Below are 16175 nucleotides of genomic sequence, written 5' to 3' on the forward strand. Positions count from 1 at the left end.
CGTGTCAAATACAGCAACTTAAATATAGTTTAAAGTATACAGGTAATTGATTTCTAGTTAGAAAAGGAATATTGGTTAAAGTTTGTTTGACCTAAATAAAAAGTTGAATTAAATACATTTAGTTTTGTCCAAGTTAAAATAACCATGCAACACTTCCCTCCCTAATAAGCAAAACTATTAATAATTAGTATTATTGAATTTTTCGATAACACAGTAGTCAATTATAAACTGGGATAAGTGCTAATATTAATGCGCTAGATTTTTTTTCAAAACATTTTTGTCAGATATATATATTTTTTTTTTATTAATTATTACGAATTAATTTACGAATTAAATATTACTTGTATTTAATGTATATTACTTAGTAATTTACGTTTTATAAGTTTTATCAGTATGTATTTATTCATTTGCAAGGGGGGGAAACAGTCGAGACACTGAAAGATCAATGCATCAAGATCAGTGTCTGTCTTGAGTGTTTGTGCAACATTTGTGAAATACCTGATCAGTTTACAACCAAAGGAATCTGTCCGTTCGGTGATTTCGATCACTTGCGATCGATTAATCTTGTCTTGCAATCGGTTATCGGCAGAGCTTGACTTCTGCCTTGTTTACAACAGCCATTGATGTTGAATAAGGAAGTACAGAGCTCACGGCATCTCCTGTGTAATTGTTACAATGGAGAGAGATACTGCTGCAATCACTTTAATTAAAGCTCTTGGGTGAGTAACGCTGAAATAAACAGCCATTTTAAAACTTTGTTTTGTTTTCAAGATAATTGCACTCACGGCTGTTTTAATATTTCATAGGTATAAAAGCAGAGAGTGCTTGAAGGAATGTAAATGTGATGAGTTACCTTGCCCGCTGCTCACCTGGCTGATCTCAGAACTAAGAGCAGGTTGTCCTGATATTCCAGGTAACCCAACCGAGACCTATTTCACACTTCTATATTCACTAACGAATTTCCAGCGCTTTTTAGTCGTTTGTGATGAGTAAATAAGGCATTTCAATGTATCATATTTAAAATATGATCAATTATTTTACTAAATAGACTTTTAAATCGAATTATTTATATTTAGCTTTGATTCTAGGCCTGGGATACAAAAACAAGCCTGCCTATAAAACATCATTTTGCACAACTTTAGTTGAACCATCTTTTTGTATTATTATCATGGATAAAATGTAACTGTGCTTCAGCACGGCATGTTGGTGGTGCAGTTCTGGTCGGGGAGTTGAGGGAAGTGCTGAAGGAGATGTCCTGTCCTCAAAATGCACTTACATCAGAGCACCTTAGCCCACTTCTGTTGTTCAGAGTGACCGGTAAGGTAGGGAGGTGGTAGATAATGTCAGTCAGTGCATTTTTAGGATTTTCTGTGAAGTGTTACTGTACATATTTTCACTCAATTTACAGAGTATTTGGTGTCAGAGTTGGCGGCGACACGCGTGCTGATGTACAGAGAGAGTCATCCAGAAGATACAGAAGAGAGTTCTGAGTCAAAGGGCAAAGAGCAGAGAAAATGGGAAAGTCTTAATATGGCCAATAAAGATGAGCAACAGGAAATCAGTCCAGCACGAGAGGATAAAACTAATTTGAAAGAAGTAAATAAAGATCTAGCAGAACTCTTTCAGACTCTTGGCTTAGAAACATCCTCTCAGATAAGTGATGCCTGTGCAGAGGTAAGAAACATCACCAGTGAAGGACTAGTAATTATTAGTAATTTAACATTTGTATTTTTATTTGTTTGGTTATGTCTAACATATGCGTCATTTGTTCAGGTGGAGTCACGGCTGACATCACTTCCAGAAGGTGAAGTGCCAGAAGCATTATTGAAGTCCAGTCTGAACTCTGAGCAATGGGTATGTATTAAAGTGAAATGGTATGTGCACATCCGGGAAAAAAAACAAAACTTTAGAGCAGGAGCATGACCAAAAATTGTCGATTTATATTGATTCATTATTTTTATTTATAATTGCTGTATTGTTTGTTGTTTATGCCTACTCGGGTGTATTTATGTAAAGGAATTGTTCACCCAAAAGTGAAAAATGGCTAAAAATGTACTCGCACTCAAGATGTAGATGAGTTTGTTTTTTCATCGGAACAGATTTGGAGAAATTTAGCATTACATCACTTGCTCACCAGTGGATCCTCTGCAGTGAATGGGTGCCGTCAGAATGAGAGTCCAAACAGCTGATAAAAACATCACAATAATCCACAAGTAAACCACACGACTCCAATCCTTCAGTTAATGTCTTGTGAAGTGAAAAGAAACAAGTCCCTCATTAAGGCGTTTTAACTTTGAACCTTTGCATCTGGTCCATACCAGTCCATAGTCCATAATGATTCTTCCTCTGCTAAAAATGTACTCGCACTCAAGATGTAGATGAGTTTGTTTTTTCATCGGAACAGATTTGGAGAAATTTAGCATTACATCACTTGCTCACCAGTGGATCCTCTGCAGTGAATGGGTGCCGTCAGAATGAGAGTCCAAACAGCTGATAAAAACATCACAGTAAACCACACGACTACAATCCTTCAGTTAATGTCTTGTGAAGTGAAAAGAAACACGTCCCTCATTAAGGCGTTTTAACTTTGAACCTTTGCATCTGGTCCATACCAGTCCATAGTCCATAATGATTCTTCCTCTAATGAAAAAGTGCATCCCCTGTTGTCCTCTCACATCAAAATCCACAGACATATAATGTTTAGAACTGTTTTCACTTGTAAATGGTGCTATCTCTTCTGATTCAGGCAAGATGGCTTTTTTACTCGATTTTAGTCATAAGCAATGGATTGACGTTAAAAACATCATATTGATAGTTTGTTTATTACAAAAACACAGCTTTTCGGATCACACAACATGAATTGATGGACTGGAGTTGTGTGGATTACTGTGATGTTTTTATCAGCTGTTTGGACTCTCATTCTGACGGCACCCATTCACTGCAGAGGATCCATTGGTGAGCAAGTGATGCAATGCTAAATTTCTCCAAATCTGTTCTGATGACAACTCATCTACATTTTGAATGGCCTGAAGGGGATTACTTTTTCAGAAAATTATAATTTTTGGGTGAACTATTCTTCTAAATATTTTAAAGATGTGATTTTTTTGACTGCCTGACAAACACATAAGGGCCAAAACATTGTTTGTCTAGTATTTAAATAGTAGAACTGTGTCAGTGTGCTGTCCTTTTGTTTTTTTCATGTATTATAGAGTCACACTGACCTTTTATATTCTATTCCAGGACAAATATTTTCACAGTTGTTTTTTTTTCACTCTTAGAAAAAGATTAATGAAATCAACAGAGCTCTCTGTAAGGATTATGAATGTCGGCGCCAAATGATGATCAAGCGTTTCCATGTCACACTACAATCCTTTACTTGGGGAGAGAGGGCAAAGGTACTAAGATTGTCTCTTTTGCAAACCTTCAAGCATGTATTTTGTAATAGGTTTCACTGAGCAAATTCTCTCTATTTTCTTTCAAGGAACGCAGTGCTTTGCTTTCTTCCATGTCACCCTGTACACCTTCTCTTGAGTCCTCCGTCTCCATTGCTAAGCTGTTGGCTATAAGGGAGGACGAGTCTCGCATTAGGCCAGTTAAAGCAGGGCCTTCAACAGCAGTTCACAAGGTGCCGTTCTTCAAAGTTCTGCTTCTAATAATAAATTGTGTGGCAATTTGCATAAGATTTAATAAGGATTTATACACAACATTTGTTTCTGCAGGTACTGATGGGCAGCGTGCCGGACAGAGGGGGACGTCCAGGAGAGATCGAGCCACCGATGCCCAGCTTCACCAGACGCAGTGAGGGAGGAGGTGGTCATCATTATAAAAGGAAAAGACAAGAATATTCAGGAAAGAAGAATAAAAACAAACAGAATTAGAAGGGTTTTTAGTGCTAGTTTCGTAACTAACACAACACAACAAAAGAGATTTATGTTAAAAGGAGGCCATATTTCCCATTAAAATGAGACATAAATGATCATGGACTATTTAAAAAAAAAAATTTAATTCTTATTTAATGTTGCAAATTACTTAATGCACTATTTCATTTGATGAGCAAAAATGTGATAAAATCATTTCAGTGAAATGTATAAATATGAATGGCTACAAGCTGTATTTACTTTGAACAACCAAGATCTATGATGAAATTATTAAAGTCAATTATGTTTCCTTTGAAACAGTATTTTCTCTTTTAACTCTCTTCTCCTTATTACATTTCCCATTTAATGTTTTTTTTTTTTACATGTGCATTTTCAAGTAGTTGTTGACATGGCATTTCAGGCAGTGAAGGCAATGTCCTTCAGTGTGACATGCTATATTTCATTAAAAACTATTTCAACATTCTTCTTGATCTTTGTATTAATTAAAATACATGGTTTATGACCTCGTTTGAGATTTAAATGACATAGAAAATGCGTGTTGTTATGAGTTGTGGAATAGATAGTTGCAGAATGGTTTTAAAACACACACACACACATTTATGTTATAAAAAACGCACATTTATGTTATTATACATGTTACATATTTATATATAAATGTTAACCTGTAGTCTTAATGGTTATGTTAAGGTTCATGCCCATTTAAACGACCCCTTTGCGATTTTATCTCGCTATGCTAAAGTTTAAACTTAAACTGAGAACGGTAAGATGGTAACACTTGGGTAGAGTTTATATAAATCTGTATCTTATTGTTATAATATTCTTCAATACTTTGGTGTTTATTGTTAAAGAGTTGAACTCATGGACAGTAAATGGTTAACTGGAGTGTTTGGATTAAGACGCTATCTGGTAACCAAGGACGATTCCGCGTTCACACACCCTGACAACATATTAAAACGCGATGAAACACTGCACAACCGATGCATTTCATGAAATTATATTTACACTAATTTTTAGTACGGCAAAATGTATATTTTTTCCGTTGGACTGGAGTCGAGCAAACGTACACTTTAAACTTTTAGACTAAGTGATACTGGTTGGTTGTCAGTATGCTGCTAACGTAATTTTTAGGAGTGTCTTTTTTCCCCCCTTACAATATTGGATCATCCGAGATGTGTTTTTTTGAGTCGATTAAATTAATTTGATGCAATCCAAGCCATGTCTGGAATTCAGTATGCATCCAATCAAAGCATCAAGCCTTTTAAATCGAGTGAGGAATATCTCTATGCCATGAAAGAAGACCTGGCAGAATGGCTGGGAGAGTTATACAACATTGACATTGACGTGAATAATATTTTGGAGGTGTTAGAGACAGGTGCGCTGCTGTGTGCTCACGCAAATAACGTGACACGCGTGGCGGATGACTTTCTGAAGAGGACCGGACCCGCGGAGGTCCAGCTGCCCGCTTCTGGACTCACTTTCATCAGCTCTGTCCATCCAACAACATTCCTGGCTCGGGATAATGTCACCAATTTTATCAGCTGGTGTCGAAAAGAGATGAGCATTCCAGGTATAAATGACGGTTATTTGTTTAATATAGAATTATTACTCAATAGAACATACAATTAGTTTGATAGAACATCACTTATTAGCAGTTCTGACACTTACCACTAGATAGTGCTGTGAGCTCTCAATACTAGCGAAGCTTGTCCACGCTGTTCCTTCACATTCAAAGGAGTTTTTCCTCATTAAAAGTTGTATACATTAAAAAGTGAATAGTACATTTGATTAATATGTCATGTTCACTCACATGAGATTAAGACGCCAGTCATAGCAGTAGACTAATAAAAGCTTTACACGGACCCTTATGGGGACCACCATATTGAAATCACATGACCAGTCGAATACTGTTCATCTATTCATGCTATATCTTAACCAAAGACTTTAGTATAAGCCTTAAAGGGACTTTGATCTTAACTCACATTTTGCTAATATTGAATAGCGAGTTTCTGTAATGACACCAGTAGCTGAAAACTTTACTTTTGCTTTACGCTGCCAAGTCCAATACGGCTCACATAGGTCATCACAACATAAATAAAATATTACTGAGTGAGTTTTTCATTTCAAAATTTTGTTCTTATTCTGTTTTCTGTAACCATCTTAAACTCTGCCCCCATTGCAGATGTACTGATGTTCGAGACAGACGACCTTGTCCTGCGTAAGAATGAGAAGAATTTTGTGTTGTGCCTTCTTGAGGTGGCCAGACGGGCCTCTCGTTTCGGCATGGCTTCACCAGTCCTCATTCAGCTGGAGCAGGAGATAGAGGAGGAGATTCGTGAAGAGATGGAGGACTTGCCTGCTCAGTCCAAACCACAGAGGAGCTTGATAAACATCCAGAATCTGGACGAGATGGTGCTGTATCGAAGATTAAATTCACATAATGTTTACTGATGTGTTGAGGGCATTGCATTTGAATTAAGAACAAAATTAAGCAATTTTTGCATAAAATAATTTGATTCTATCAAAATTATAGATTCAAATTTGGTTTAATGCAGGGGCCAACTAGTAGTTAGACAAGGAGTAATCGGTCAACTTTGGTAAACTTTTCGGATTCAAATTAGTCTCTGTTTTGATTTTGAAAAAGTTATGACCAGTCTTAAAGGGGGAAAAAATTAGATGTAAGACTAGTCTAAGCAGTTTATGGGTCAAAGACGAAAAAGGGTTTAAGCATAAAAACAATAAGTGTAATTCTGCTTTAAATTGTTGTTGTTTTCCCCCCCAAAATAAAAAAATGTTCTGTTTAATTTAATTGAAATTTAGTTTTTGTTTTTCTGAGCAAAAAAGAAATATCATACATTTTCCCCTGATTTACAGAAGAGACCCACTAAAATGTCATTGAGTGTAACAATCTTGTCAGGCATATTTACAACAAAAATCTATTTATGACATATTAAAAGACTAATTACTTTCACAGCTTGATAAACATCCAGAATCTGGACGAGATGGTGCTGTATCGAAGATTAAATTCACATAATGTTTACTGATGTGTTGAGGGCATTGCATTTGAATTAAGAACAAAATTAAGCAATTTTTGCATAAAATAATTTGATTCTATCAAAATTATAGATTCAAATTTGGTTTAATGCAGGGGCCAACTAGTAGTTAGACAAGGAGTAATCGGTCAACTTTGGTAAACTTTTCGGATTCAAATTAGTCTCTGTTTTGATTTTGAAAAAGTTATGACCAGTCTTAAAGGGGGAAAAAATTAGATGTAAGACTAGTCTAAGCAGTTTATGGGTCAAAGACGAAAAAGGGTTTAAGCATAAAAACAATAAGTGTAATACTGCTTTAAATTGTTGTTGTTTTCCCCCCCAAAATAAAAAAAATGTTCTGTTTAATTTAATTGAAATTTAGTTTTAGTTTTTCCGAGCAAAAAAGAAATATCATACATTTTCCCCTGATTTACAGAAGAGACCCACTAAAATGTCATTCAGTGTAACAATCTTGTCAGGCATATTTACAACAAAAATCTATTTATGACATATTAAAAGACTAATTACTTTCACTCCAAATACTAATTAGTTGTAATTTTAAATTTTTTTAATTTGCCACTATCCTAGGTTTTGCCCATTTGTCAGTAAGAATTTTTTACTAATTTAAAACACAATAAAAATTGAATATGCTCCCTAATTCTTTTATATATTTTAATATGTACACGTCAGAATAAGCATGTTGTTTGAATTTTTACATAAGTATTGTGTTACACTGAATGACAATGTAACATTATTTCAACCAAATTTTGACATTTTATTCTCCAAAAAGTAATTTGAAACCTTGAAAGTAGACACTTTACTTACATTTAATGTGCTTTCTATGGACATAAAATCACTTTTGTACATTTATTTTGATGCGGACATCTTAACGTCTTTGACCCTTATGCATTTGGATCAAATAATCCCTTTAGGTGAATCTCACAAAACATGTCAAGAACATATTTCACATCACAGCCTAAATTTTAAAAGAACAAAAACTGCATAACGAAAATAAAACCTACATTTGTATCATAAAGATTTTGCATTGTAACATGTTTGACAACAATTGAGAACATCCCCCCTCCTATTTTCAGTAATATAATGTATATAATATAATATAATTAATATAATATAATAATAAATAAATATTTAAATGATAAACTATTAATCTATCATGGTTGTTTGATATATCATTGTATTTTTTTTTTACATTGTGTCCAGAATGACATGATGATTTTCATGACTGTATTTACAGTAATACAGTCATGAGAATGAGAATAAGATTTAGTGTAAGAGAATAGGATTTTTTTGCAGTACAGTAATATGCATTTAAGTTAAGTAAAGAAAAAATAATGTTTGGTATTCAAAATCTAATTTTGTTTTTCACTCCAGAAGTCTAACGAACAGTTTCTCAGTCACAGTCGCTGTTTGTTGTTAGTAATTAGTCATTAAGCAGATACTTTAATCCAAAGCGACTTGCCTGTAAGTACACTTATTACAGGCACAAGCCATCTGTAATTGCTTTGCTCAAGGGCACAATGACGGCAGCTCATCGCTTGCTCCTTCCAGTGACTGAAACACTACACCCCCTATAACACAAAACCCACTGTTATTCAGCGGATATGGCATGCAAGAGGATGCCTTGGAAACAAGGATACCCTAAAGGGTCAAAGCTGAACATCCATCTATACATATAAGATTCATGCCTCTTTATACCATTTCAAATGATCTGCAGGGATAGGAAAAAGGAGGGGAACTTTGAATTAGACTGCCATTTTGATTTGTGGCTCTCCTCACTGATTTATGGAGGCTCTCAAAGTGGCAGGTTACATCTGCTTAGAATACTCTGTCAGGGGTGTGTGGGTCATGCCAATAACGTTTCTGAGTTTGTGTGTGTGCAGGTCCAGCTTCTGATAAGCCGATGCACTTGCCCATCCCAGTTCCCCATGGTGAAGGTATCAGAGGGCAAATACAGGGTTGGAGTCTCCAACACTCTCATATTTGTGCGGGTACTGTATATAAAACCTCTTTCTGTCAAGTGATCATTTTAAGCGCTACTATTGTTCCAGCATAGACAAGCAAAATTATGTGTTGATCCATCATAGTCAATAAAAAAATATTTTACTATCTCAGAAGCTTTGTTGAAAAGAAATGGAAGAGTATTTGTTTTGTGGAAATGATAACAAGAGATAAATGGCTCAAACCAACTGCAGATGACATTTGCTCATAAAGGTGTGTGTGTGTGTGTGTGTGTAGATTTTGAGGAATCATGTTATGGTGCGAGTGGGTGGAGGATGGGACACCCTGGAGCATTATCTCGACAAACATGATCCCTGCCGGTGCACTTCTCTTAGTATGTGGATATGCACACAAAATATGCCTATGGCATATTATTTGTGTAATATTCATTCATATTTCATCACATCTTAACACATGGAGCATATTAAAAGAGCTTCTTTAAGCAACTGAATTAGTATTTCCTCTTTTTTCTCTTTCACATATACAAATGTACATCAGTACATAAGTTGACCACACGTCCAGGTACTTGGGTCCATGAGATCAAAGAGCGGTTAACCACAACACAACCTGATGGCCAGTGCAATTCTCAGACAACTCTTATGCTAAGCCGAACTCAGTCCCCCTTTCAGCCAGGTGTCTGGACCCCTTCAGCTGCCTACAGAGCCCAGAGAGGAAGGCCATCTCCCCCACGCTCCTCCTGTTCCCCTGACCCTGAACATCAGCCCATCCGCCGGAGAAACAGCCCCTCTCCTAACAAGTAAGTTTCAGATTAGAGTAAGGTCAAAGGTTGTCAGCTAACATTGATGTGAAACACAGTTTGAGACTGTGCTTTATTGATTGGATCATGAAATGTTGGTGTTTCAGACCACAACACACTCGTACCTGAATTCCAGTTTGCTAAACAGTACCAAACCAGCTGTTTAACTTTTAGTGTTATAACAATAAATATAGTCCATTTTGATTTCATGTTGACAATTTTAAAGTCAGCATGAAATGAAAATTCACAAATCTTATTGACGATACTGTGAATGATTCATTTTGTTTGACCAAAAGTTTTAATCAAAATAACTGGATCTTCCAGTGAAATGTCAGACTTCTCTCTTTTGACATATGCTGGACTTCTCCAATCATTTAGTCCAATTAAATCTCGTAAACACACATTCAGATCTGCCATCCAATCAACAACTGATTCATAGAACCAAGTTTCCGCTCTCATTTTTGTCTTTTCCAAAAATCCACTTCACTTGTATGTACAACACAATACACTTCTATTGCTACTTCAGATACATTGCGGCTTTTGAACTTTTTGAAATGTGATTGACTTAATAAAAAATCTTCCCCAGGCATAGAGCTGGCTAACAGGATGAAAGAAATCCACTTAAATCCACTTGAATCCCTTGGATTCTCACAGACACATTACTTGTCGTCTGAGGTTTGAAAACCCCAACAATAACAATACCCAGAGTCTAAGGAATTAACATAGCAAGACAGAGTTTGTGTGCAAGACAAAGACAGAAACAGGGACTGAGATTTTTTTAAAGATTTAATTTACAACTGAGCATGCCCCTTCAGCAATTAAACAGTCACTAGGAAACAAACTTGTTCCACTTCATTATGACATCTCATTAGCAATGTCACGCTTCTCAGCAAAGACTTTTTCAAGCATGTAATTACAGGGGCTATTATTTCATATTATTATTACCATAGTCTCTATCATACACACATTTAATGACCACCACATTTAATGTTGGCTATTAAATTATTATATTAAAATGAACATTCATGCTTCACTCAGGAAATGAACCATGTTAATGTTGTGCATTGATTTGTGTGGTAATGTATAGTAACATGAGGGATTAGACTGCTATTTTAATCAGTAGTTTGCAACCATGGTCAATAAAGGACTGTATCTCTGAAATTATTATCTGAAATGTTATATATTATCCAGATTGCATTTACACCTTCATTTCAATGAACTGCCAGTGTAATTGGATAAAGTTGCAATTGCACTTACCTACGCAAAATGCAAATCACTGCTCACTTACCAATTATATGAGAGTTTACATTAATTGCTAGAATTTACTCTAAAACATTGCAAGATAACTCGAAATGCTTTCTGTTATTTCTTGCATTTCTTTTCTTTATAAACCTAGTCAGTAAACAATCTTAATAGGAATTATAAGTAAAGAAAATGGCAGAAGAGTCCTCTCTTTGGGAGGAGAAATAGGCAATATAAGAAATTTCAATTGGTAAAATTGGAAAATAATTGAATATTGTTGATTAAAATCTGTTGAGCAAATTATGAGAGTGCAGTGTCTGGTCTCTTTTAAATTGTAAGAGTAGAATATAAAGCTAAATCTAATAACAATAACTGAATGGCCATAACAAAAATGCATTTGCATTTACATTAAATGTGGTCAAAATCAGTCCCAGGCCACCTCAAAATGTGAAAATGCAGAAAACTCATGCTAATACTAGATGTAAATGGGGTCAGAAAATACTACTAGGAGTGGGCCTGCAAATAGTTTGTTTTAAAGTACGTCCATAAAATGTCCATTACATCTAATCTCTTCTGATTAGATAAAATGGAGTTTGGAAACTACCATATGCTTAATCATGAATATTTGTGTCTCTAAATACATGATACTATTAACAGCTGTTGAGGAAGCACAGACTCACTGACACTGACGAGGTTCTGTGTGGGTGTTTTTCCAGATTAAGAGAGAGACCGAATACTCCATCTTGTGTGTACACTTGTGCTGACAGTAAAGACAGCTTGAAAACAAACTCCTCCAGTAGGAAAGGCAGAGAAGCAACAAGGTCGTCACCAGCACCTCGCCTCACGAGCAGTCTTCCACGGGCCACCCATCATCTTACTACACCACAACCTGAGATACAGCGTCCTCAAACTCCTCTAGTCCTTCAGAGGAACGCCAATCAAATCCAACCCCAGCAAGTGCCTGAGAAGAATCTAGGACAAACATGGACCAAATCACAGTTTGTTTCCAAACTGAGACAAAATTCCACACTTGGATTAAACGGACGAGAGAACCAGGACAGAGCGTACTCGGACACGCAAGAAAGTCCAAGAAGCACCTTTCAGAGTCCTCCTAGAAATACACATTCATGTTCTAAATCTCCGAACATCACCATTCATGAGCCAGAGGACAATGTGGGTCCCAAAAATAGTCCACATTTCATCTGTACCTTTTCTCCTTTTAAAGGGCTAATGGGGGCCATTTCAGAAGCACAACACACCAGTCCTAGAACACCAGCTAAGATCTCTCAAGAAGAGTCCCCAGATAAAATTAAGCATATTCTGGATGTAAATGAGAAAGGCCAACTTGAACAAAGAGCAGGCAGATCAGTCAGCAAGAAGGTACAGCACTTGGCCCTACCGGTGCTGAACATTGTGCAGTCTTCTCACATTAACAGCTCAAGGAAATCTTCCAAAAGCTTCCTTGATTCTCAGAAGTCTCAAAGAGATTTAGGTGAAGAGGGAGGAATTGAGAGAAGTTATCTCTTCACTCCTCCTCCTCTTAGCCCTGTTCAGGAAGCCATCCTTTATAAGAGCCTAGAAGAGGAAATCTTGTCCAATCTACAGCAGCTAAGCATTGATTCAGAAACTAGCACTAGCTCTGATGAGAAGAATCATGAGAATCCCAACAATTCCAGAGAGAGCCCATCTGACCACTGTAAAAGCTCTAACAGATCAGCAAGTCTTGATCAGGAAACACCCAACAGTGGAAACAGGGCTTTTGATGCAGTCATTGCTGAACTCTCTGGTGGCCAAAGGAAGCTGGAGAAGGTGTCAGTTGAGAAGTGGGTGAACACTCTTCAGGGTCTCAGAGGCAAAGAGGAGGAAGACCACATTACCGCACATCACCTTAAGGTCTCTAAACCTTGTATGACCAGTTCTTGGTCCTCATTGGGATCCAGTATGGATTCAAAGGAGACTACTGAACTTGTGAAGGTGCCATTTGACAACTTCAATGCTGAGACCAAAATTCCTCACGGAAAAGTATCAAGTTTAGGAACTGAACATGTAAAAAAGCAGAGGTGTTCTTCATTCAAACAAAGGAGATCCTTAAGGAAGCCAGAGAGAGTCCCATCCATCTTTAAGCTAAAACTAAGACCCTGTGTGCAACCGAGACGTGACCACAGGTCTGACCGAAAGCCTTCAAAGATCCCAAGACCAGTTTTCTACAAAAGAACAAGCTGTAAAGAGGGAAACTCTCACAACCAGAGAGGAAACGATTCCCAACATGGGCTTTTTGGCACAGACAACTCTCAAAGAAACACTTGGACTAAAACAAACTCCCAGATCCCAATACCAAATACAACAAAGTGCCAAAGAGCAAACAAGGAGTCACATGCAGATCGAGATCTGGAATCCTGGGTTTAACCGACATCTCAGAAATAAATTAAAATAATTTGGTCATTTTAGAGTTTACTGAAAATTTGACTGCCAGTTCAGACAAGCCATATGTTGGTCAAGGACTGTTTTACTTGCTAAAAATGTACTTTTCCGAAAGCCTTCAAGATCAGTTGCAAAAATCACAGCACTTTCATCAGAGATTAAAGTCGTCTTACCTAAAGACGTACATGACACAGTACAGTACATGAATTTATAAAACCTCCTTGACAACATTTAATACCATAATTAATTAGCAAAGTTTTTAAAATATCTCTTTTGTGTTCTACAGAACAAAGAAAGTCATACAGGCTTGGAATGACATGAGGATGAATAAATGATGACAGAATGTTTTCTATTTTTGGTTAGACTATGCTATATCTAGAGCTGCTTAAAATATAATTTGGTTTTGACTTAGACTTTAGATTAAGGTTTGCAAAAAGATTTGTCTGAATTGATATCCTTTTTTATTGCTATGAGCATTTCTCCTCTGTCACATTCAGACAGTAGGAGTGGCAGAAGATGTAACGGATCAGATGTTATTCTTCCATATAATCAGGTGTTTCATAGTTGAGGGTGATGAAAGCCCCATTTAATAAAAACTGATACACTGACCATGTGAGCTATATCCATGAACAGATTTGGATTTTTATGTTTTTACATTTTGTAACATGATGTAAATATGTCATGACTGGACAAGGATTTGGCCCTGTGTGTTGTTTATTCATGTCAGCTCCACCAAGCATCCCGCTAGCATTTCTTCCTTGGCGTTTTCCAGTCACCTTGAGCTTCAGTGTTTTGGCTGCTGGTTTTATAAATAACTCTTGGCATAAGTCTGGAGCTAATAATAGCTTCATCAGAACTGCAGTCTGTCACACTGCAGCAGCTGTGCTTCTCCTTGTTCCCTCCCTCCAACCCCAGTCCCCTTTGATCCCCCGCTCCCCCTTCCTTAACATCCCCAGACTCTTGTCAGTGGAGAGGAGCACTTTGAAGATATCCTCGGAGGACTGTGAGAGCATGATACTGTGAGGACCTCAATTTTGTGGATTAAATTTGGCATTTTGGAATTACACAGAATCTCATCCAATTATTTAGAACGTAAAAAAAAAATATGAACACATGCTGGCATTTGTCATGTTACCTGAAATCATTCTTTCATTATTTAAGGATTATTGAACATTAGTAAGCTTCACAGTCGTTCCTCAGTGAGCCACAATATTACACACTGCCTCGCTGATTTAAATAGTACATGCTGTGAATCACACTTTGTTATTACTGTGTACGTGTAGTGCATTGTATAAACAGCAGGGCAGATGCATTACCTTTGAAGAACAGATACTGATGTAGGTATTGATTTAGTACTCATACATCACACAGACAAGGATGCATGTTCTGTGTCCAGTGTCCATTTATTAGGCTAATGTGCTCTTTGCATGTAGACATTTGTACTGAACATGTATTTGATCAGACTATAGGGTGTGTAGCAGAAGCTGGTCTTTATGTGCATCAGAGATGTGGTGGGTTAAATTATTAAAGAAGGATATATTTTTAGTTAGTTCCTTGCCACACACAAACATCGTCCAAGCCTCTGCCACAATGTAAGAGCATACATTTACAACACATTTACATTCAAATTTTCCTCTTTCCCTTATGATTTAATGTCACCACCATTTCAAAGTGGGACAAATTCTCATACCTTGGCATAAATTACATTTATCATACCCTAAAGTCCTCATGGCTTTCAAAAGAAGAATGTTTAATTTTTTTCTAGTCACTATTCCATGCAATTGCAGTGAATGAATGAAGAAAAGGGATGCTTTTGACTTGTGCACCAGTGTTAACTAAAATTATAACTATTAAAAATTGTTTTCAGTCATGTAAATAAAGATATAATAAAATCATATATAAATATTAGATGAAAAACAAAAACAAAATGATACATAAATTAAAAATGTTGCCTAGGCAGCAACTGAAACAAGTTTAAGTTGGAGTACTAAACTTACTAAACCCAAAACTGGAATCAGAATAAATATATAAAAATAATTATAAATAAAATAAATCTATAAAGAAGCTGTATATATATATAAATATATGTAAATAAATCTAAAAATATATAATGACTAATAAAAATGGCTAATAAAATAAACAACTGAAAAAATAAAAGCTAATTCAAAATATTAAGGAATTCTATAATAGTATAAAAATAATGCTAAAATAATACTGTACTGCACTATATTGCAAGTCTTATGAAGCCATTTGTGAGCTTTGCATCACAAACAGACCGAAATTCAAGTTGTTATTCACTGAAAAACATTACATCCACCCCAGCTCTTAGAAGTAGCAATGTCCAAATTATGAACGAACCTTTGTTAAATCTTTTCAATGAATAGGTTGATCTGATTCACAAAACTGGACTTACACACTTTTCAGTGTAAGAGTACTGTAGGTATTTGGAAATTTAAGCAATTCTTTCCACTCGCCATTCTCAAGTGAATGATTTGTCTGTTGACTGCTGCTCTATAATATACCATTTAGCTGTGCACAATTTCAAGATCATTTGCAATTTATCAATTTCTCATATGAAGGAGAGGCGTATGATCATTTTTTTGTGCGTACATTCGTTCTCTCAATCACACGTACGCACATTTGAGAAAAGATCATAAGATCAAATGTAGGACAGTTTCTATGCAACATTTTATAAATGAGGCCCTTGGTTCGAGTTCAACTCAGCTCATCTCCCGGTTGCAGCAGAGCTCACTAGAGGGGAAGATAATTGGTGAATTCCCATATATTCCTTTCAAAGCTAGTGTATAGTGTTGGAGCAGTATGGATCAT

At 36.3% G+C, this 16175-nt stretch overlaps 2 protein-coding genes across 2 annotated transcripts; both read left to right on the plus strand.

The window, feature by feature from the left end:
- Positions 1-616: 616 nt before the first annotated feature.
- Positions 617-4261, plus strand: LOC107587738 (protein FAM98B-like). The gene is made up of 8 exons (XM_016275625.1): positions 617-719; positions 807-913; positions 1195-1317; positions 1409-1674; positions 1774-1854; positions 3279-3395; positions 3482-3625; positions 3720-4261. Exons 1-8 carry the CDS (start codon positions 676-678, stop codon positions 3876-3878), a joined length of 1041 nt encoding a protein of 346 aa, XP_016131111.1. The 5' UTR covers positions 617-675; the 3' UTR covers positions 3879-4261.
- Positions 4262-5093: 832 nt separating this feature from the next.
- LOC107587739 (GAS2-like protein 2) lies at positions 5094-13331 on the plus strand. The gene is made up of 6 exons (XM_016275626.1): positions 5094-5445; positions 6058-6287; positions 8809-8916; positions 9164-9260; positions 9425-9683; positions 11642-13331. The coding sequence occupies exons 1-6, from the start codon at positions 5094-5096 to the stop codon at positions 13329-13331; spliced, it is 2736 nt and encodes a 911-aa protein (XP_016131112.1).
- The last annotated feature ends 2844 nt before the right edge of the window (positions 13332-16175 follow it).

This window comes from Sinocyclocheilus grahami, unplaced genomic scaffold, assembly GCF_001515645.1.
Source record: "Sinocyclocheilus grahami isolate Dianchi unplaced genomic scaffold, SAMN03320097.WGS_v1.1 scaffold95.1, whole genome shotgun sequence".
Classification (NCBI taxonomy): domain Eukaryota; kingdom Metazoa; phylum Chordata; class Actinopteri; order Cypriniformes; family Cyprinidae; genus Sinocyclocheilus; species Sinocyclocheilus grahami.

Bases quoted from the DNA above. Each gene is read 5' to 3' on its own strand.
- LOC107587738 (XM_016275625.1), top strand. From the start codon at position 676: ATGGAGAGAGATACTGCTGCAATCACTTTAATTAAAGCTCTTGG. The intron at 1,675-1,773 runs GTAAGAAACATC...TCATTTGTTCAG, and splicing joins TAAGTGATGCCTGTGCAGAG to GTGGAGTCACGGCTGACATC. The intron at 3,396-3,481 runs GTACTAAGATTG...TTTTCTTTCAAG, and splicing joins CTTGGGGAGAGAGGGCAAAG to GAACGCAGTGCTTTGCTTTC.
- LOC107587739 (XM_016275626.1), top strand. From the start codon at position 5,094: ATGTCTGGAATTCAGTATGCATCCAATCAAAGCATCAAGCCTTTTAAA. The intron at 8,917-9,163 runs GTACTGTATATA...GTGTGTGTGTAG, and splicing joins ACACTCTCATATTTGTGCGG to ATTTTGAGGAATCATGTTAT. The intron at 9,684-11,641 runs GTAAGTTTCAGA...GTGTTTTTCCAG, and splicing joins AACAGCCCCTCTCCTAACAA to ATTAAGAGAGAGACCGAATA.